This window comes from Carassius auratus, unplaced genomic scaffold, assembly GCF_003368295.1.
Source record: "Carassius auratus strain Wakin unplaced genomic scaffold, ASM336829v1 scaf_tig00000131, whole genome shotgun sequence".
Taxonomy (NCBI): Eukaryota; Metazoa; Chordata; class Actinopteri; order Cypriniformes; family Cyprinidae; genus Carassius; species Carassius auratus.
In genome coordinates, this window is record NW_020523276.1 from 66,600 (window position 1) to 89,182 (window position 22,583).

Sequence of the window (22,583 nt, forward strand, 5' to 3'; positions counted from 1 at the left end):
TTCTAGTGAACTGTGGCATGAACTGCAATTATATTCAGCTTTTAGATTTCATAGTTGTCGAGTGGTGTGTGTGTGTGTGTGTGTGTGTGAGGGAGAGAGAGATGTCATGATGTTGCATCAGGTCTGGGCACATTTGCACAGAATCACCTCCACAAACCCTCTGAGCAATGACATATTTTACCAATAAAATATAAAGGAGCTACATCTTTTTAAAATAATTTTTTTGCAGTAAATATGGGTTGTGGAATGCCTAGCAACCCATGACAGCATAGAAAACAAATGGCAATGACTAAAAGCACCTTAGCAACTGTGTGACAACACCATGGCAACCATGAATAACAGCCTAGCATTGTGGTGGCAAGTTAATTCACATTTTCTGGAGACATTCGATCTTTGCAAGCAACCCCAGAAGTCCACTTTGATTTAATTGTCATTTAACAGAATACCTAAATAATGACCAAGAAGAAAAGGGTGTTTTGAGGGGCTGCAGAATTATGATAAGGCATATTTCTATGCCTGACACGTGGCTGGTGTCAGGAGACACACTTTGAATTATGCTGTAGACTTAGAAATACAGTGCTTCCTCTCAGTTTTGACCTCCCTGGTCACATTTTATATGAATTAAAAGGAATACGATCAGGATTTACAGTTTATTCATGTCATTTCTGTCCAGTTCTAATAAATGTATTCATGGTTTTTAAAAAGAGCCCATTAAATATAATGTGTTTTTTGTGTAAATGGATGGAGCATATTGAAACAATTGATTTGTAATGTGTCATTTCTAATCGCTGAGGGGTTACATTCATTGTATTGGACCAATAATATGTAAAGTATATAGAATATTATATAATATAAAAATAATATATAAATATTAGGGCTGGGCAAGTTAACACATTATTATCGTGTTTATTTTTATTATTATGAAAGTCTGAATACACATACAGACAAATAATGTGTCTCTGAGCATAACTTGTTTTTCTATAACAAACTATTAAATATTTTCTATAAAAACGTTGATGTCTTGGCAGTGACAAATACTGTTTTATATTTAATTTAATTACATTAATGATATAAGTTAAGATTTAAATGAAATAATTTAACTGCTACTATGTAAAAGGAATACTGCTGTAAAAAAGCACCTAATTTGTGTTTGCAAACTAAATGTTACTACACTTTTGTTCATATAGCAGCACTATTAAATGAAAAAAAAGTGCACAATACACTACTTTTGAATGCATTATTAGTTTTGTGCATAACAATGCGATTAATCGTGATAAGAAATTTTAATCGTTGCCCAGGACTAATAAATATATAAAATATTAAGACGCACAGCAGTTTCCTACAATGATGATAATTAAAAAAAAAATGTTTCAGTATTTTAGAATGATTTCTGAAGGATCATGTGACACGTGTGAGATTCATGTGAGATTGAAGATTAAAATTCAGCTTTGTCATCACAGAAATAAATAACATTTTCAAATATATTTAAATAGAAAAGAGTTATTTAAAATGGCTAAACTGTTTCACAATATTGATGTTTTTACTTGGTTTTTGATCAAATAAATGCAGCATTGGTGAGAGTAAAACACTTCTTTCACAAATATTTTTTACATCTTACTGACCTCAAACTTTTGAATTGTATATACAGATTGCTTTGTGTATAAGCTTTGTGCTTTTTAAGAAATAAAAGTTTTCCATTGAAGTAAACCGAATATGAGATCTGACTGAGAGTCCCACATGCCCTTTCTCTCTCTGTAAATAACCAGTGTGCTGATTCTGTTCCCTCCGGACTGTATCCATGTGTCCACAAGAGCTCATCAGAAAGAATGACACCAGCGCCCAGTTAGATCATCACAGTCATTCTCAGACACAGCACAGACACTGGAGCACTGCACTAGATGTTTTCCTTTGCAACGTTTTAATACGCCCCTTGAGAAATATTAGCCGTCTTTGCCATTTGGTAGCATTTAGCCATTTAAGATTGTGTCATCTGCCACACTTTATAAAGTGACATTTAAATCCTTTTAAACATCAGGTTTGTACTGTCCAGCATCATTTTAATGTGTTTGTAGAATCTGTTTTTTTATTTTTTATTTTTTTTTTACTCTCTCTTTTTGCCTGTGGTTCATTTGATTTAATGATCTGAAGGGACAAACCCCTGTAGATCTCAGTGGGTGGCATTTAAATGTGTCTGGAGAAGAAAACAGTTACATGAGCTGGGAAGGAAGTTCGTTTTAAACACAATTGCCCACAATACTGCTTGAAAATAGCATGCCATTCATTTGTTAAAACAGTGTTATTTTAGTAGTGTTGAAATTTAAATGCAGTTTTAATTAATATTTTGAATACGTTTTTCTTTTTATATTTAGTTTTTATTTTAATTGTAGTTATTTTTAGTTATTTTTTTTATTTTTTTTAAAGGGGGGGGGGTGAAATGCTATTTCATGCATACTGAGTTTTTTACACTGTTAAAGAGTTGGATTCCCATGCTAAACATGTACAAAGTTTAAAAAATTAAGTTGTATGTTTGAAGGAGTATTTCTGTTCCAAAAATACTCCTTCCGGTTTGTCACAAGTTTCGGAAAGTTTTTTCGAGTATGGCTCTGTGTGATGTTAGATGGAGCGGAATTTCCTTATATGGGTCCTGAGGGCACGTCTGCCGGAAGAGCGCGCGCTCCCGTATAGCAGAGCACTGAGAGCACAACAGACTTCACTGATCAGAGCGAGAGCGTCGCAAAATGTCACAAAAGAAGTGTGTTTTTGGTTGCCAGGGCAAGACAACCCTGCACAGATTACCAAAAAAAAACTAGCATTAAGGGACCAGTGGACGGAGTTTATTTTTACAGAGCATCAACAGAGTTGTGCAAGTGTTTTTGTTTGTTCCCTGCATTTCGAAGATGCTTGTTTTACAAACAAGGCCCAGTTTGACACCGGATTTGCACATCGTTTATTTCTTAAGAATAATGCAGTCCTAACGAAAAAGGGTCACGATCGTGTGTTGGAACCAAATGCGGTGGGTAAAACTGCTTCAAATATCTCTGTGTTGTTAACTAAGCTATCGGCGCGTAATCACATCAAGTAAACAACATGCAATGTTGTCAGCAAACTGCACTTTCCACATGTACAGCTTAAAAAAAAAAAAGAAGGAAAAAAAAAAAAAGAAGACAAAGTGGAACTTATTCATTTTCCAAACCCACTAAGCAAATATATACAGTTTCAGTACATAACACATAGAGACGTCGTTGCTAATGCTGCTCTTGTTCAATTTCAGCCTCTGGATCTGATTCTGAATCATAAATATACGTTGAATTTGACTGTTAGCCATGGTTTGTTTAGGTTGGTTTTGTCCTCACGGTGTCACAGCTTCCAAACGCTCTCAACGCAAAAGCCTACTGGCGCTCGTGATTCTTTAGCTCCGCCCACACGTCACGCCTCCAGCCAGTCGTGTTTTTCCGGGAAAAATCGGTACAGACTATCTTTCTCTTATGAATATAATAAAACTAAAGACTTTTTGGAGTTATGAAGGATGCACTACTACTATATAGGTACTCAAGATTAACAGGATATTGCGTGAAAACTAGCATTTCACCCCCCCTTTAAGATATCAATATAGCTTTTATTTTATTTTTTAAATTTTTTATACATATAGGGTAAACTAAATAAAAATTTGCCAACTGGAATTATTATAAAATTATTTTTATTTTTTCGTTATTTTAAGTAAAGACTTGGGGCCCTATCATACACCCGGTGCAATGCGATGCAAGGCACAGCGAAAGCGTGTTTGCTAGTTTCAGTCCAGCGCGGTTCACATTTTCCTGTCCAGCGCCATGTCGTTTAATTAGCAAATGCATTTGCACCCATTGGCGTGCTGGTCCAAAAAAGAGGTGTGTTCAGGCGCATTGCTGGCGCATTGCTATTTTAAGGAGCTGAAAATAGACTCTAATAGAAAATATTTTTTTGTTATTTAAAGAGCGCGTTGGTAGAAAATGCGCCTCTGGGTGGGTCCACAGTGCGCGTTGACTTTGCTTATTACACATAGGGATGCGCATCACACAAACATGCCAAATATTAAAAACAAAAGGATTACAGTATAAAAGAATATTATTGTGTAGGCTACATAAATATAAACATGTAATGATGGATAGTCATTGCATGTATTAGAATTAGGCTACCTATTTGCAATTCAGCCTATTACTACTTATAATGATGAATGAAATTGGCGAACTAATTAAACAATCGTGCCAGTACAAACACAAACACATATATATTAGGGAAGTCGTGGCCTAATGGTTAGAGAGTCGGACTCCCAATCGAAAGGTTGTGAGTTTGATGTGAGTTCGAGTCCAGGGCCGGCAGGAATTGTGGGTGGGGAGATGCATGTACAGTTCTCTCTCCACCCTCAATACCACGGCTTAGGTGCCCTTGAGCAAGGCATCGAACCCCCAACTGCTCCCTGGGCACCGCAACATATATGGCTGCCCACTGCTCCGGGTGTGTGTTCACAGTGTATGTGTGTGTGTGTTCACAGTGTGTGTGTGTGTTCACTGCTCTGTGTGTGTGCACTTCGGATGGGTTAAATGCAGAGCACAAATTCTGAGTATGGGTCACCATACTTGGCTGAATGTCACTTTCACTTTAACGGACTCATCGTGCGGAGCTTTAGTTGATTCCTGCTTGTTCCATAGATGATCCGATCGTGCGATTTAACTTCGCGCACGAGCATACCGGTTTCTTCGCTTGAGAAGCGTTCAGCTTTTCCACCAACAAATTCCGCCATGAAAATAGCGATCCGCCATGGCGTGAGTGCATCTCGCTCTTAAAGGAAATGGGAGATGACACTCTGGTTGATGTATTGGACGTTACGCCCATTACTCATTAAGAGAATAGGGTCAACCAATTACGAAATTGCACCCCAGCGCATGGACCATTTTTCCGTCATTAAAACAGCAAAAGTGGATTTGGACATGAGTGTACCTCCGCCGTGTGCTTTGTGTTTAGATCGTTAAAAAAGGGCCCTTGGTTTTAGTTTCCGTTTTAGTTAACTATAGTTAACTGTATTTTATTTTTATATATATATATATATATATATATATATATATATATATATATATATATATATATATATATATATATATATATATATATACATATATACATATAAGTATATATAAGTATAAATAAATATGAGTATAAATATATATTTTGTGTTAAAACAGTCCAGAAAAGCTCCTGCATTTACTGCCTAAGCTGAAATCATCATATCATATTGGACACATTAAACCTGATGAGAAGTCTCTATAAATGCAAACAGCTGTCCAATGCAACTAAACTGATTATTCTGCCATGATTAAAATAATTAGCACCTCATAACATCACGCTACTTGGACTAATATCAAAATATTAAAGTCATTGCAGGAGCCTCCACGAACAATCGAATCAGCTCATGTCCTTATGTTCAGAATTCATCAGCAATACCGATTCAACGGTGGGCTGTCAGTCAAGTTGAATATTTTTCTCGTGGTCCCCATCGGGCATTAATTTGTCAATCTGTATGCATAGCGACTCTCATTACTTCCCTAGTGTTGTAATTAGTGCTACCTGAAGTTGTAGGGCTTTGATTGCCTTCAGGGAGGTGTCCTGAAGGCTGTTTCAAATTAGCATGAGGGCAATCACCCTGATTGCTCGCATCTGGTCATTAAAGGAGAGGGGAATTTTTTCCCCTCCTAGCCCTGAACCCAACATGGGCTGAAATCAAAAGCTGGTGCTCGAATAAGCAAGTCTTGAGTTTTTCAAGTACCTGAAAAGAGCTGATTGGACAGCGAGGAAATCCACGACTTTTGCATGGATGCCAATTGCATGTTTGTATGTATTTTTCTGTGAAGATGATGTTTTTTTTGCAGAATAACAGTTGGATCATGTTAGGATCTAGGCAAAGCCACAGCTAAAAGCTTTGTGGAGGAGATTGTTGAAACCATCAGTAGCTTTTACTGTTGCATTAGGTTCGTGAAATGGATAATTTCTCAGCCTGTGAGTTGTCATTTGACAGTTTGAGATGATTGAGAAAATATATTGCTGGAGTAGCAGAATAGCAAAGGATGGAGACCGAACACAAGCTCGGAATATAAATATTTTTACTGGAGTTTGAGGTGATTTTTCTTCCGTGGAATGTCCTAGTAGTATCCCAGAACTCCCTTCACCAATTGGTGTTGTTTTCATGCTTAAATGGATTTATTGTGAATGCTGCATGATCTAATGAGATTTTCCTTCCTCCCTCCACTGTGTTTCTGTCTTACTCTCTCTTTCTTGTTCTGTATTTTCTCTCTCTGTCTCTCTCTGTCTCTCTCTCTCAGATATGCATTGCCATCTCGTGACAATGACCGGCTCTGTATTATTGAAATAGCTGTTGCTAATGGAACTACTAATCGGCAGCAGAAATACATGGATCAGCCTATGTCAGAGGTAAACCTGCTTCTGCATAATCGATCATTTGAATGACTCTGACAATCTATAATACAGATAGATAGAAATTTAAAAAATGTGTGTATATTATATATATATATATATATATATATATATATATCACTCATTCAGTGCTTCTTGAAAGTTTGTGAATTCTTTAGAATTGTCTATATTTCTGCGTAAATCTGACCCAAAACATAAAGGTTTTTGTACAAGTCCTGAAAGTAGACAAAGAGAACGCAATTCAAACAAATGAGACAAAAATATTATTTGTCATTTATTTATTCAGGAGAATTATCCAATATTACATTTCTTTGAATCTTTGGGATTAGCAGTTAATTTTAAAGTGAAATTAGAGTCCATCTGTTCAGTGATATTTTCAGTCATTGGGATGACTATCAGGTGTCAATGTGTGCCCCATTTTTTAAAGAACAAGGATCTATCAAAGTCTGATCATGTGTTACTGTTGCTCATCAGGCTGGAAAAGGTTACAAAGCCAACTCTAAAGGAGTTTGTACTCCACCAATCCACAGTCAGACAGGAAATTCAAGACCATTGATCCCCTCCCCAGGAGTGGTCCGCCTACAAAGATCCTTCCAAAACTGTGTAATAGTCTACGGGGTTGCAAAGGACCCCAGGGTAACTTATAAGCGACTAAAGGCCTTTCTTACCTTGACTAATGTTCATGAGTCCACCATAAGGGGAACACTGAACAAGCATGGTGTGCATTGCAGAGTTGCAAGAAGCCTCTGCTCTCCAAAAAGAATAGTGCTGCCGGTCTTCAGTTTGCTAAATATCTTGTGGACAAGGCAGAGAAATATTGGAGAAAAGTTTTGTGGGCAGATGATTTTGTGGGCATTATGTTTGAAGAAAACAACACTGCATTCCAGCATAAGAAACTTAGCCTGTCTATGAAACATGGTGGTCGTAGTATCATAGTTTAAGTATGCTTTGCTGCATCTGGGCCAGGATGACTTGCCATCATTGATTCAACAATGAAATATGAATTATACCAGCAAATTCTAAAGGAAAATGTCAGGACATCTGTCTGTTAACTGAATCTCAAGAGAAAGTGGGTCATGCAGCAAGACAACAACCCCAAGCACACAGGGCATTCTACTAAAGAATGGTTAAAGAAGAACACAGTTAAAAGTTTTTGAATGTTCAAGTTAAAGTCCAGAAATCAAGTTTAAATGTGGTGGAAGGACATGAAGCAAGCAGTTTAAGGGAGGAAACCCACCAACATCACAGAATTGCAGTGGTCCTGTACTGAGGAATGGGCTAAAATTCCTACGAGCCATTGTTATCAGCAGTTACAAGAAACTTTATCGCAGATTATTTATCAAAGATTCACATACTTTCGCCACTGACAGATTTGTAACACTGGATCATTTTTCTCAATAAATAAATACCAAAGTACATATTTTTGTCTCATTTGTTTGATTGGGTTCTCTTTGTCTTTCAGGACTTTTATGAAATCTGGTGATATTTAGGGTCATATTTATGCAGAAATATAGAAAATTCTAAAGGGTTCATAAACCTTCAAGCAACACTATAAATATATATTTATATATATCTGAGAACCTCAGAGAGTGCTGTGGTGCAATAATCAGACACTTTCAACAGACTATAAGAGACTTAATCAGAATATAATGGTCTCACAAATCCATTTATGGAGCTGCATAAAAATAAATCACTGGAAGCCTTATGGCAGATGTTGTTTATCTTAATATCTGTCATATGGCCCAAGTCAACAAACTTTGAAGCCCAGTCTGAAAGTTTAAAATGGTCTCAAGGTTAGTTATAAGTCTTATGATTCTTGTGTAGTTTGAATAGTTAGACTTTATGAAGTGATGTTTGAAAGCTAAATATGCCTTGTGTACTTTGAAAACTTGTGTACTTAGTGTTATATACACTAAACAAAATTATAAACAACACTTTTGTTTTTGCCCCATTTTTCATGAGCTGAACTCAAAGATCTAATCTTTTTTTTATGTACACAAAAGGCCTATTTTTCTCTCAAATATTGTTCACAAATCTGTCTAAATCTGGGTTAGTGAGCACTTCTCCTTTGCCGAGATAATCCATCAACCTGACAGGTGTGGCATATCAAGATGCTGATTAGACCACATGATTATTGCACAGGTGTGCCTTAGGCTGGACACAATAAAAGGCCACTCTAAAATGTGCAGTTTTATCACGCAGCACAATGCCACAGGTGTCGCAAGTTTTGAGTGAGCATGCAATTGACATGCTGACTGCAGGAATGTCCACCAAAGCTGTTGCCCATGAATTGAATGTTAATTTCTCTACCATAAACCATCTCCGAAGGCTTTTCAGAAAATTTGGCAGTACATCCAAACGGCCTCACAACCACAGACCACATGTAACCACACAAGCCCAGGACCTCCACATCCAGCATCTTCACCTCCAAGACTGTCTGAGCCCAGCCACCTGGACATCTGCTGCAAAAAACGGTTTGCATAACCAAAGAATTTCTGCACGAACTGTCAGAAACAGTCTCAGGGAAGTTCATCTGCATGTTCGTCATCCTCATCGGGGTCTCGACCTGACTGCTGTTCGTCATCATAACTGACCTGAGTGGGCAAATGCTAACATTCAATGTGGTCTGGCACTTTGGAGAGTTGTTCTCTTCATGAATGAATCCCGGTTTTCACTGTACAGGGCAGATGGCAGACAGCGTGTATGGCGTCGTGTGGGTGAGTGGTCTGCTGATGTCAACGTTGTGGATCGAGTGGCCCATGGTGGTGGTGGGGTTATGGTACGGGCAGGCATATGTTATGGACAACGAACACAGGTGCATTTTATTGATGGCATTTTGAATGCACAGAGATACTGTGATGAGATCCTGAGGCACATTGTTGTGCCATTCATCCACGACCATCACCTCATGTTGCACCATGATAATGTATAGCCCCATGTTGCAAGGATCTGTACGTAATTCCTGGAAGCTGAAAACATCCCAGTTCTTGAATGGCCAGCATACTCACCGGACATGTCACGCATTGAGCATGTTTGGGATCAGCGTATACAACAGCATTTTCCAGTTCCTGCCAATATCCAGCAACTTCATACAGCCATTGAAGAGGAGTGGACCAACATTCCACAGGCCACAATCAAAAACCTGATCAACTCTATGTGAAGGAGATGTGTTGCACTGAGTGAGGCAAATGGTTGTCACACCAGATACTGACTGGTTTCCCCCCCCCCCCCCCCCCTTTCTTTTAAAAGTTTGTACAAAGTTTTTGTCCAGCATAATTAAGCAAGAATATATGATTACAAAGGCAAAAAATATCTCAGACGAACACACTATGTTATTGTTAACTGAAAAGATGTCTAATCTTGTCTTGACCTAAACCAATCAACTGTATTTTTTTCCAAAAGAATAATTAGCTTTTGACCTAAATGAATAATGATTGCTAAATGCATACAGCAGAAAATGTCCTTTTATACTGTAGCAACTACACATAAATCCTTTCAAAGATAAAAACTTTGTTTTTATCTCTGATTATAATTTCCAGGGTTTAAGAGCCATTGACTTCAGAACAGTTATAACACAACGTAGGAAACTTTGTGTAGGAAAGAATAGTGTATTCTAACCCACAATATAGCTTTTTCCAAATTCTAACAGTTTACTATCCCAAAGCACACACTGCCAATCAAATGTGTTGTATTTTTTTTGTAAAGTTTTCTTCTCTTTTCAAAAAGGATGCATTAAATTGTTTGAACAGTGACTGACAGTATCACGATCTCTACAAAAAATATTAAGCAGCTCTATCATTTGCAACACTGATAAAAATAAATGTTTCTTTTGCAGTAAATCGGCATATTAGAATGATTTTTTGTTAATGTAACACTGAAGACTGGAGTAATAGCTGTTGAAAAATTCAGCTTTGCTTTCAGGAGAATATATATATATATATATATATATATATATATATATATATATATATATATATATATATATATATATATATATTCAAATAGTCAAGTCATTTAAATTGTATAATTCTATTTTACAATATTACTGTTTTACTGTACATTTCGTTGAATAAATACAGCCTTTATGGCAGTTTCACACTGCAAGCTAATAAGCTTATAAGAAATGGACATGAATATTATGGACATACACTGAGCTTGGTTAATACAACATAAGGTAAGCGCCTATGGTAAAAGTATGTAGGCTACTATTAAAATAAATAATAATAAAAACAGTATAAACTATATTTGAGTATGACTGAAACAGCATGATAGGAGCAGTTTTTCCCTCATGCAAATCCCTGTGTTATAACTTTCAAGACTTCTAAACATTCAAGTTTATAAATGACCAAACTCCAAAAACAATGTATAGCTTGCAGTGTTAAACAGGTGTTAGTGTGCAAAAGAAAAAAAAAAAAATTCTTAACAACCCCAGATTTTGTATTGTATTGTACAATGTTGTATTTTAAAGTGCAGGCCAATTTAACATAAATCTCTTTATTAAGATAAAAGCATCATTATTGTTAGCATATGTCACTTTTCATCTTCCCAACGCTCAGGTGCTGTTTGGCCCCACATTCCTTGGTGGCGTTCCATCCCTCTCAGAGCTGCACCACAACACTGGGAATGTCTCTGGCTTCATCGGCTGCATACATGAACTGCAGATGGGCTCCAAAGAGTTGTATGTGGTAGGGGAAGCAATCAGAGGCCAAAATATTCAGAATTGTCACGGTACAGTCTGCCAGCACCAACCCTGTCGTAATGGAGGAACCTGTATCAGGTATGATTTTAAAGATTCTTTCTGCAAGTTAGTGTTTTCAGTGTTTCTGTTTAAACAATCTGCAGATGAAAATGACAGTAATTGGCTGTGTCTCGATAAAGGACTTTTTCATTCTAGTTGACACACTGGCTTGTAGACATGTGACCCAAAGAGTTCCTCACTGTACATGTAGCTGTCACGCTCATCAATCAGCATTCTTTCACAAGCATCTCTCAAGTTTGCAATATTTGGCATACAAGCAATTTTCTACTAAATGTAGTGCTTTTGCCAGGGCATGGAGTTTGTAAATATTGTCAATGATATGCAGATGCTATGAAGATTCTCACTTGAGTTTTAAATAGCGGTAATCAAAAGCCTGATTGCAGGGATGCGAGTGATGTGTGAATTTACTTTTTGTTAAATTACAGGCAGCGTTTTTTTGTGTTGCCTGTAACCACTGGTTTATAATTACACATTATTTGAGTTTTGTGTTTCCTTTTCTGTCTTAAAAGCATGTTTTTGGGTTGGGAATCTTTAGGCTCGTCATGATTCTGTTAGGTTCAGTGAGTCATGATCCAATTTCAAATGACCCTTAAGCCGAGTTCAGACTGCACAATTTTCAAAGTAGTCGGGTCACTGTTGTTTTCACACTGCATGACTATCTTGGCCAGCATTCAGTCACTGCTGTGTTCACACTGCACGATGGATCGGCGACAGAAGGTTTCACACTGCATGACTTTACAATAGGCTACAATAGCTCTGTCTGGCACGCACAACCAAACAGTCACGAGATGTGACAAGGAAACAACGCAATATCACACGTGCAAGACAGGAGTTTTCACGTGAGACTGGGATAGCTCAGATGAGACGTCAAACATACACAAGTGCTCCTGCTAAATTTATACTAATTTATCTTCCATTTCATGGGTCCAAATAGACCGAGAAGAAAGTCTTTTTCTGAAATGAAGCCATACTTGCTGATATTGTGGTCTATAATTCCTCCCCGAACTCCCCGCTGCTCTGTATCTTGCTCTCTCATTGGCTGTCCGTCATTGCCGATGTAGTTTTCAGTCAGAACACTTTTCAGACAGCATGATTTTGAATCGCTGACAGGTCCAGATATTTAGCATGTCAAATATCTCACGGGCATCAGCGACTTGTCGACGATTCTCTCAGATCGCGTCTTTGCTCATTCACACTGCGCGATTGTCACTCGCGTGACCGAGCTCAGATTTGCCTGTGATTTCGGGAATTTTCGGCGATTTCTCAAAACCTGTCAGCGAGCCAAAAACTGGGCTAAAACCATGCAGTCTGAACATGGCTTTAATCCATCTTTCAATATAGGTGGCAGATCATTTGTAAGTTAAGTTGGGCTAATATAGATAAAGTAATGTCGCACCAGATTTCATGTGTTTGAATGACATTCAAAATTCGTTAAATTAAATTTGTTAAATTAAATTCATTAAATAAATAGTGTTACAGGTGTTACACATGTACTTACTCTTATAATAACAATTAATTATGCAAAATTACATGCAAGTAACCCTAAGACAAACACTAATCCTAACCATATAGTGAGTACAGTTAATTTACATGTACTTAAATGTATAATTAAACTGTAACAAGGACACCTTAAAATAAATTGTAACCTTTGAAAATAATAAGAAACTCCAACTTTGATTTTGTTGAATATTTCAATATTTTTTATGCACACCCTGCTAACAGGGAGTATACTCAGACCTTTGGCTAATGTTCTGGCAAAGTTAGGAACAAATGTTCATCCAGTAACGTTAATATATTTTAAAGTTATCTAATATTTAATAATGTTCTCAATGTTAGCACAAAATCATTACTTATACATTATTTGTGAAATGTGTTTTCTGGAACATTTGAGTTGGACGTTCATTTAACCTGAATGGCTATGTGCTCTTCACCAAAGTTCTGGAATTATGGCTTGAAGTGTAAAACATGACAAAAAGTTAATTTGTCAGCACAAAACCACCAGAGTTTTTTAGTTGCATCCAATGAGATATATTACAAATCCATGTAAATGTCAATCTCGGAAATGCCTTTTGCTCAGCCGATCACATGCTTTACTACAGCAGCGTGAGCACAGGCTCTCAGCGCACGCTCAGGGACATCTGACAGCTGTGGAGCGCTTCTCCTGAAGGACTACAGAGAACTGCCTCTGAACTTATTCTCAAACACTTCCAAACACAGAGATAAGGTGCCATTTACCTTTTTTTGTGTACAAAATCAATGGTCTAAATTCATTCATTATATACTGAATAAGCAAAAAAATATAGTGCAATAAAAAATCCATGGACAACTTGTTTGAATGTAAAGAATGACCCATGAATACTGTGTGATCTTGCCTTTGGTTCATAATTTGAAATGTAATATTCAGTTAGACACCTGCTTTTTTTTCCTGTTATAATTACTCACAATTTCCACATTTTGTTATTTGACAAATCTGAATGGAATGACTTTTCAAATTTTCCAAACTTTTGTCCTGTTGATTTGTTGTTTATTTGATAAATATTACCAATAATCTTTGTACTCAATAATAATGTTAGAATTAGTATAATTGAATGAAAAAGTGGTATTATTAAATGACAGAATTATTTGATATATGTTTTATTTAGGTATTCTATTTTAAACAAAGTCTTAATTGGTGGCATCCTCATTTCTGGTTATAAACTCATCTCGGAAAAGCCCCTTTCAAAAGTGCTCTGTGAAATTTTTTTTTTTTTAAGTATCTCAAGAACCAAGCATTACCCCCTTCACGGACCTTTATGTGATGATCCATTGAGAAGTCCAGTCTCGACATTTGGTTTGTGTTTGAATGGCCTTTTTCTGTGGGTATGACTGTCCTTTCTTTAATCTTCAGAGAAGTTTCCTGTAAACAAATCTGCAGCGTTTTGTCTTTGATCGCATGGGATTCTTTTGATTCGCTTGCTAGATATTTTGTATGTAATCGTTCATTTTTAGTCTGAATGGCTGCTGCTATTATTTTACATCAAGTGCAGAGTACTTGGCCTGTGCATTGAGAATAAAATAACAGTCTGCATTTACTTTAAAAGCATAAAACTAGCTGCACTCATGTGAGGCAGATAATAGCCCTGGAAGATGTCCTAATGGTAATCCCAGTTAGCTGAGAAGAGTGGATGGAGCCACAAAAAAGCCAGCAGCTGATGTTAGCAGGCCAGTTTTTCTCAACAGATGGTTCTCAGACATATTCGCTCTTTCCTTGCCTTTTGCTTCTGCTTAGAGTAATTTCGGTCTCTATTTTCATGGTATTTTACCTTCGTTCTCCTCGTCCATTTTCTCTGGCCCATCAAAACATTTCCAAAATTGCATGTGTGGCTGTGGATTTTGAACATGTGAGCATTCAAAGAACCTGGCTTCCTGTTTTAAGACCCTTTACTAGTGTTGAGTTCTGACAGTGATTCATGGCTTTAACGGTTGTAATCCTTTGACTTTGAGACAGATTCTTCCCATTTCCACTGGGTAACGGCTGGAGCATGCGGAGGGCAGGAGCGAACAGCTGTACATCAGTCGTTCATTTCCTTCCCGTAAAGCGACATCATTCACCTGGCTGTCGAGCTGAGCACTAAACTCTTTTACTGAGTGTGTCACGCCTGCCCAAGTGTATAATCGAGTGCTTGGCCCACTAAACAGGCAATCCAGCATGTTTGGAGGACCGGCCTCTCCATTTCGGGTCTCTGGTGAGCCATGGCCTCATGTCGCGTTCATAGCTGCGATCTTTGAATTTGAAATGCTGCATTTGGTCAGTATTGTTAAAATATCTGGGTCGACATTGCTTTTTTTATAATATCGGATGGCTTTATTAAACAGAATGAAGATTTATCTATTTTATTGATTCCTCTAAGATATTTGTGATGTTTACAATCTGTGCGGCAGCTATAGAAAAGCAATATAGGAGAGACTCTTTTTGTCAGCTTAGCTTATTCTCTTGATGCACCCTTACTTAAGCAGACATGGTGAATGCTTTCCTTGTTAAATTATTCATACACACTTGCTTTCAGAAGCTCACTTGTGCAGCTGGAATGGTCAGTGGTGTTGGCAGCTCGTTATGTCTGCTGGGAAAGGTGTGTGTCAGGAAGGCAATTGACTAAATTTAAGCGGAGATGTCTGTAGCCAGGTTTTTAGAACAGCACAAAGATTACAAAGAAAAGTTTCTGTGTTTTTTCTCTTGCTTTGTAGCAGTGGCCTCTGATTGACCTCCATTCTGCCCAAGCACCAGACAAATGTTCTTGGTTTCGGTCTCTTGACTGTCTTACATAATACCCCATGGTCATCGAGTTCATTTAAATCAGGATCTTTATATAATTGAATGCAGGATGACCTCTGTGAACCATATTAGCAACAGTATGTTTCTAAGAGCTTGACCAAATATTATACATTTGTAAAATGTTTGTCCAGTGACCTCATGAAGCTGCAATGCAATGAGGGGTGTTTAATTAACATCTAATTGCATTTTTAATCCAATTTTGTGGGGTCAAGTTTTTTTTTTTTCTTTTTTTTTTAATGCATTAATCAAAAGTCACATTATCATAAAGACTTATATAATTCTACAAAAGATTTGTTTTAAATAAAAGCTATTCTTTTGAAGTTTCTGTTTATCCAAGACTCTTGAAAAAATGCATCACAGTTTCCACAAAAATTTGAAACAAACATTTTAAGCGTTTGAAAAGGTAACACTTTATTTTAAGGTGTCCTTGTTACACATGTACTTATTATCATAATAACAATAAATTATGCAAAATTACATGCAAGTAACCATAAGACAAACCCTAATCCTAACCATATAGTAAGTACAGTTAACTTATATTACTCCATACTTCTAGTATGTTACTTAAGTATAATTACACTGTAACAAGGACACCTTAAAATAAATTGTAACCTTTGAAAATAATAAGAAATGTTTCTTAAGTACAAAATCAGCATATTAGAATAATTTAAGTATCACGTGACACTGAAGACTGGAGTAATAGCTAGTTCCAGAAGAGAAAGGCTGTTAATTAAAAAGTGAATTGTGTTAATGTTTACAGAGATCCTTAAATGTGTAAATTTGTATATCTGTTGAAGGATAATATGCAGTGTGTGTGTGTGTGTAATATGTATGTGTGTATACGTATGTTATTATCTATAGATGGCCTCAAAGTTAATAGACTAAAATCCAACTTTGATTTTGTCTATTTTCCTTCTTTCTTTTTTTCTCAATACAAGAGCCATGATCAAAATACAGAATATGTCACTGCAATGTCAAGACTTTCTTTGAAGAGTTTTCAACACATCTCCTGTGTTGGCTGCGTTCTGGGCTCACCACGTACAGCAGACACCTGAATGTTCCTCCTGACTGTTCCCTGCGTCAGTCTGAGCTCGCATGGCTGGTGAAGGGCAATCAGTCACAGAAACAGATGTGTTTGCATGTTCTACATAATGCAGGGCAATAATCTCACAGTCTGCCGTGGAATTACCCCCTGCTGTCATGAAAGGCAGTGACAAACCGTACACCGTCTTTGCCTGGAAATGGTGCAAAGAGTGCTTGTGTACAAATGAGGTCATTTGATTAGTGTCTTACAGACTGGGAAGGTTGCATGTTGTCCTATCCAGTGTTGTTTGCAATTATTTTTGTAGCATTTTTATGCATACCAGTGATTTTATATGAAAATATGAGTGGATTCAAATTCTCCTTGTATAGGTAGTCGTCATTCAAATCTTTTCAAGCCTGGGGTTTAGGAATATTCTGTATTGTGTGCGCGCGTGTGTGTGTGTGTGTGTGTGTGTTTGTACCAGTCACTTGCACTGGTTCAAAATCCCAGTGACAGAATGTAAATAATTAATTTCAGCTGTGCTGCAGCTCAAAACACATTATTATTTTATAGTTTTGAAACTTCTCCAATGCTTCCTGTATCTGATATTATACCTTTGAAAACCATCTACATCTTCCGGCAGCTTATGAAAGTCTTGTCTGAATATTACTTATCATGCTGGCCCACCCTCTACCTCTGGCTTGAGGATAAAGCCAGGAATTATAAATGTTCTGTTTGCAGAATTTCACCTCAGCAGTCAGCTGTTAGCGCAAGCATTTCTAATCATTTGCTTACAGTGAGGCTAGATCACCATCGACAGAATGTGAGTCTATATTTGCAGATGGCCCACAGGCCTAGTTATGCCCTTATTTAAATGAATATGTGATTTTTAAAGGTGCACTCAATATGTTTTTGTTTATTTATGGGGAGTCCATGGGAAAAACGAAAGACCAGTTGTTGTTGTTTATTTCTAATTTAAATGCCATAGACATGTAAATATGGTTAACCTATTTATTAATCACAAATATAAAAGCAGCAATATATTTTCATCTACACCTCCATTCAAAAGTTTAAGGTCAGATTTTAAAGGGGTCATACGAGGCGATTTCAAGTTTTCCTTTCTCTTTGGAGTGTTACAAGCTGTCTGTGAATAGATAAGATCCCTAAAGTTACAAAAACTAAAGTCTCAAACCCAAAAAGATATTCTTTATAAAAGTTAAGACTCGTCCACGCACCACTAAAATGGCTCGTTTAAACACGGCACCCACATGTCTGTGTCACTATGTGGGAAGATGTGCGTCTTTAAACAGTGCTGTTATTACCTCGCTAGGGAGAAATGTAATGTGTAGCCTTTAAAGGGTTAGTTCACCCAAAAAATCGAAATAATGTCATTAATAACTCACCCTAATGTCGTTCCAAACCCGTGAGACCTCCATTTATCTTCGGAACACAGTTTAAGATATTTTAGATTTAGTCCGAGAGCTCTCAGTCCCTCCATTTGAAACTGTGTGTATGGTGCATGCTTGTATGTGAGTGCAAAGATTTTGCAAAAGCAAGTTACAAATACTGGGTAACTGGCCAATCAGAGCACACCTTGCTTTTCAGAAGGATGAGCTTTGTAAAAAACACCGCACAGAAGGTGGGGCATAGAGAAGAAAACAAATATTTTTTTTTGTTTTGTTTTTATACCTTAAACCGCATAAACACATTTCATTACACCAAATACACAAAATAATGTTCTTTTTTTAAATATGTCATATGACCCCTTTAATATTTTTAATATTTTTGTCTCGTATGCTCATCAAGGCTGCATTTCTTTGAACAAAAATACAATAAATTAAATTAGGATTAGGCAATCGAGGGGGTAATAATTTGGATGGAGGGCAAAATTTGGCACAACACCGTTTTTTTATGCTTAAAATGCTCTTGTGTGTAGGATTAATTTCTACGCATCTCATCCAATGCCTGCATTGCTAATTCCAAAATGTCATTTTAGACCTACTAATGGAGGCAGACTAATGCAGTTAATACCCGAGAGAGAAAGAAAGAGAGAGAATACCTCTCTGAGACTGTACGTCTCTCAACAGTGTTTGGCAGCAGCGTCTCTACTAATAGTGAAACTTTAAGTTCATTTTCCTCAAGAACAGCGCCACTGTTACCTCGTTTGTGAGAAATGTCATGTAGGTTTTAAGTTGCTAAAATATTTAACTAATAAACTCGTCAGAGTAGCGGTAACGTTGTTAGCGCATGTTTTTTTCATGTGGAAGAAGAAGAGAGAGCAGGAGAAATAGAGCTTTCCAAAAAATCTGTATTTTTTTATCCTATTTAATATATGTATATGCTTGGTCAGCGTCATTGTGAGTTCCGGTTATTGTGCTGTTTTAGGCTATAAGGACATTCCGAATAACTGAAATCATTTGGTTTAGAGATCTGGACATGTAAATTAATGTGAAGACCTGTCTGGAACTACATTCGCTGTGTGTTTCCCTGAAAATAATTGCACAACATAGAATATCCGTCAGCCAGTAAGATTCAAGCAATCCACAGCCCCATAATATAAATATAAGTGTGTGTGTGTGTCCTAAAAATTATCTGGGAAAAAAAATTACTTTCTATTATGGTGACACTTTGTCTCTTAACTCCTGTGACTTATCTCACCAGTTTACAAATAAGCATTAAATGGTATTAATGTCAAATTCTGTCAATTGTAACATCAAATTTAGTTTTATTTTTTCATTAAATATTAAAATTTGTTTGTATTCGTTGTACTCCTGTACAAGATCACTGACTGGGAGTCTTCATCTTATTCGAGTATACATCATTTTAATCATATACTAAATCAAGTGCTATTGATTTCCTTAGGTATGGATTTTTTTCTTACTTGGCAAAAGAATAAAAACTGCACTTTTACTTAGTCTTGCACTGCAAGATCAGTTCAGAGTTGAGGTCTAGATCAGGTCTAGAGTTCAGGCCGGTGATGTATGACTTCCATCACTTCTGCTCTATATTTTCATTTGTATTCTCCTCTGCTTTTTTGACCCACCTCCCCCCAATGCCCCTTCCCAATTTATGCTTTCTACGCAAACTCCACTGAAGGTAATGATGCAGTACGGTCACATTTCATTGGTGTTCTAATGATCTCTCTGTTTTTCCCCTTATTTTTTTTCCTTGTGCACAGTGATGCGAAGACCTGGTTCTGCGTGTGTCCTTCTCTTTACTCCGGAAAGCTGTGCCAGTTCACCGCCTGCGAGCAAAACCCGTGTGCGCTCGGCGCCACCTGCGTTCCCCAGACGCGGCTCGAAGCAGTGTGTCTTTGCCCCTATGGAAGGCAGGGTCTCCTCTGCGATGAGGGTAGGTCCCATCAAGGTTCGTGCGTAGACTGTGATCTCCACCAGTATCCATGGAGACACAATCAAGCCGGCATGACCAGAGGGTGTCTCGTTTGATATTTGTTGCATTCTGAGGTTTGTTTTCCTCCATCTCCTGCGAGCACCTCCGTTTTTGAGGTTAGACCCATAGGTGGTAGATTGAAATGTATTCCCAGCAGCTTTGTTTAACTGATGCAAGCCGTTGAAATACGGTTCCAATTAGAGAAGCTAAGTGCTCTGCACTCGCTACAAACTCACTAAACAGTTACTGAACTCTGAACATTCGAGTATAACTGCCAGTCTGCATTGTATTGCTAACTCCATTCCACTACGTGCGCTGACCTTTCGAGGTGTCTACAGGTAATATGCATCCAAATATAATGAGCACACCAAGTGCTTTAAATTAGGCTACTCTGAAACGTAATTTATCAAAGCGTCGTCACAGAATGTACTCGCTGCAGTTGGGTTTGTTTTATAGTCTCCAATAACAAAGCTGTGAAGACATACTACAGCGCTGTGTAACTAATGTACTTCTCTTCCCGGCTCTACCTCACAGTGTTAAGTCAGCTAAAGTCTGATATCTGCTTACACAGATAGCTCTTCATCTTCTCAATTGCGCTTAGAGGGAAAAGAACTGCTGCTATTTTGCTGTAATCTAATTGGGTGGCATGGTTTGAAGACCACTTGGCAGGACTAGCAGACATGGCTCTGTCAGACAGTAAAGAGCCCGATGCCAAATATAGTGTTCTAATCTCCGAGTGTCACACCGAGTGGGACTGACATTTGAATTTAAAGGCTGGTAAGAGCAGATAACATCAATCAGTATTGATTAGTAACCAAGGCCTTGCTGTCTCTGGACAGTCACTCAACTTCAGATGCGCAGGACGTCTTCAAAAGAGCCTGGATTAATGGAATTACAGGAAGGGTGTTTTGAGTCTGTTTTATGTATTGATTTAGTGTTGCATTTAGATACATGTATTTTTATAGGTTACTCTGAAAATAAGATTCAAAGAACACAAACACAATTTTTAAGTTGCCAGGCAACATAGCAAATGTGATTTATGTGGTAACATCCAAAGTAACTGCTTAAGTGAACTTTCAAGAAAAAAACTATTATTGGAAAAAATGTCTGTTATGCATCAGTGTAATATTAGTGTTATCTGAATACTATTATAATATTAATATTTTTAATTAGTGTTTATTTTTCTATTTTAGTTTTTTACAATGTAATGTTTATTTTTACTTCATTTTTTATATTTCTATTTATATTATTTATATTAATTTCAGTACAAGAATTAAAAAAAAAATACAAAAACTTAAATTCTTAAAACTTAAATAATTTCAGTAAGTTGCCATGGCAACATTTAAATATTTTACAAAGTTTTGAAGATTTTCATCTAATGTTAATAACTGATTGTATTCCAGCTTTGTTTCATTTACTGATAACAATTTTTAGTTTCAATAACACTGCCATGCACATTTTTGTTTTTATTTCACCTAAGATGACTAAAATGAAAACTTATTTCAGTTAGTTCCCAAGGCAATCTGTTTTATTTTTTTATTTAAGTTTCTAATATGTATATTTCTTCAGCTTTGCTTAAACTGCCAGTAATACTTTTATTGAAAAATAACAGCTGTCATGGTTTTTTATTCTTATCTTTTATTAATTCAGGTATAACTTTGACCTGACCAACTTAAAATCTATTATTTGCATAATTGCAGTTTTATTATCAAAGAATTAGCTTTTTTAGAAGTCAGCATTCACAGGCAGACAGATAGATTGATCTTATTTCGACTGATCATGGGAGCTTGTGTTGCTGAAAGCAGCTCGAGGCTACAGTGGAGTTTAGAGGACAGACTGTGTTAACATCACACTCACCTAAAATAGACCCATAACATAATAGCACATCTGTCCTAAACCACCTTACTGCCTTAACTCACACATCATGTGACTTCCTGTATTTTCATTTCACCCTCGCCAGGCTCTGCACCCAAATATTAAAGAATCATCTTGTGGGAAGTGTATAGAATCAAATAGGTTCTGTGAGGAGTTGCTCACATGCACATATCTTTTTTTTTGTATGTCTATTTATTTCATTTTTGTGTGCATTTGTGTGTGTGTCAGTGGTAAAAGAAGGAAATCAAAAAAAGCTAAATGTCTCCGGGTCCAGCCAACACAGCTGACAGAAAGCTATTGAATTTCACAACAGCAAAATCCTTCCACACAAATGGTTTTTGACTAGAACGAATGGAAATAAATGGGTAATATGTCACCTGTAAAAACTGCCAGTGAGTTGGAGGTTTTGTTTTCTTGTTCCTTTATTCACCTCCAGCAACAGCAGCTGAATAATACAGCAGAGAGAAGCATCCCGTGCATGCAGTGCATTTGCATGAAAAGTTAAACGTTAGTTGTATGACATCTCTTTATCCTGTCATATGGGACATTGAAAGACACATTTTTAGTTATTAGAAGAATTGAAAAAAAAAAATAATAGGGTATCAGAAATAAGAGTTTTCTAGCAGTCTAATTAGTGCAATTCTGATCCCTTCTGAATGCTAGAATCAGAAACCCAGTTTGACTTTGCAAATGAGCTCAAATCGCACCCTTACACAGGACTGCAGTTGGTAATTGGCATTCTCAAAAAGCACCCAATATGT

The 22,583-nt window shown here is 37.0% G+C and overlaps 1 protein-coding gene across 1 annotated transcript in view; it reads left to right on the forward strand.

Moving 5' to 3' along the window:
* Window positions 1-22,583, forward strand: part of LOC113068813 (protein eyes shut homolog) — a gene marked incomplete at both ends in the record, with an annotated part of 95,294 nt that overhangs the window by 65,415 nt on the left and 7,296 nt on the right. Inside the window, 3 exon segments of the mRNA XM_026241671.1 lie at window positions 6,351-6,459; window positions 11,019-11,239; window positions 19,736-19,908. Coding sequence (XP_026097456.1) covers window positions 6,351-6,459; window positions 11,019-11,239; window positions 19,736-19,908 — 503 coding nt within the window.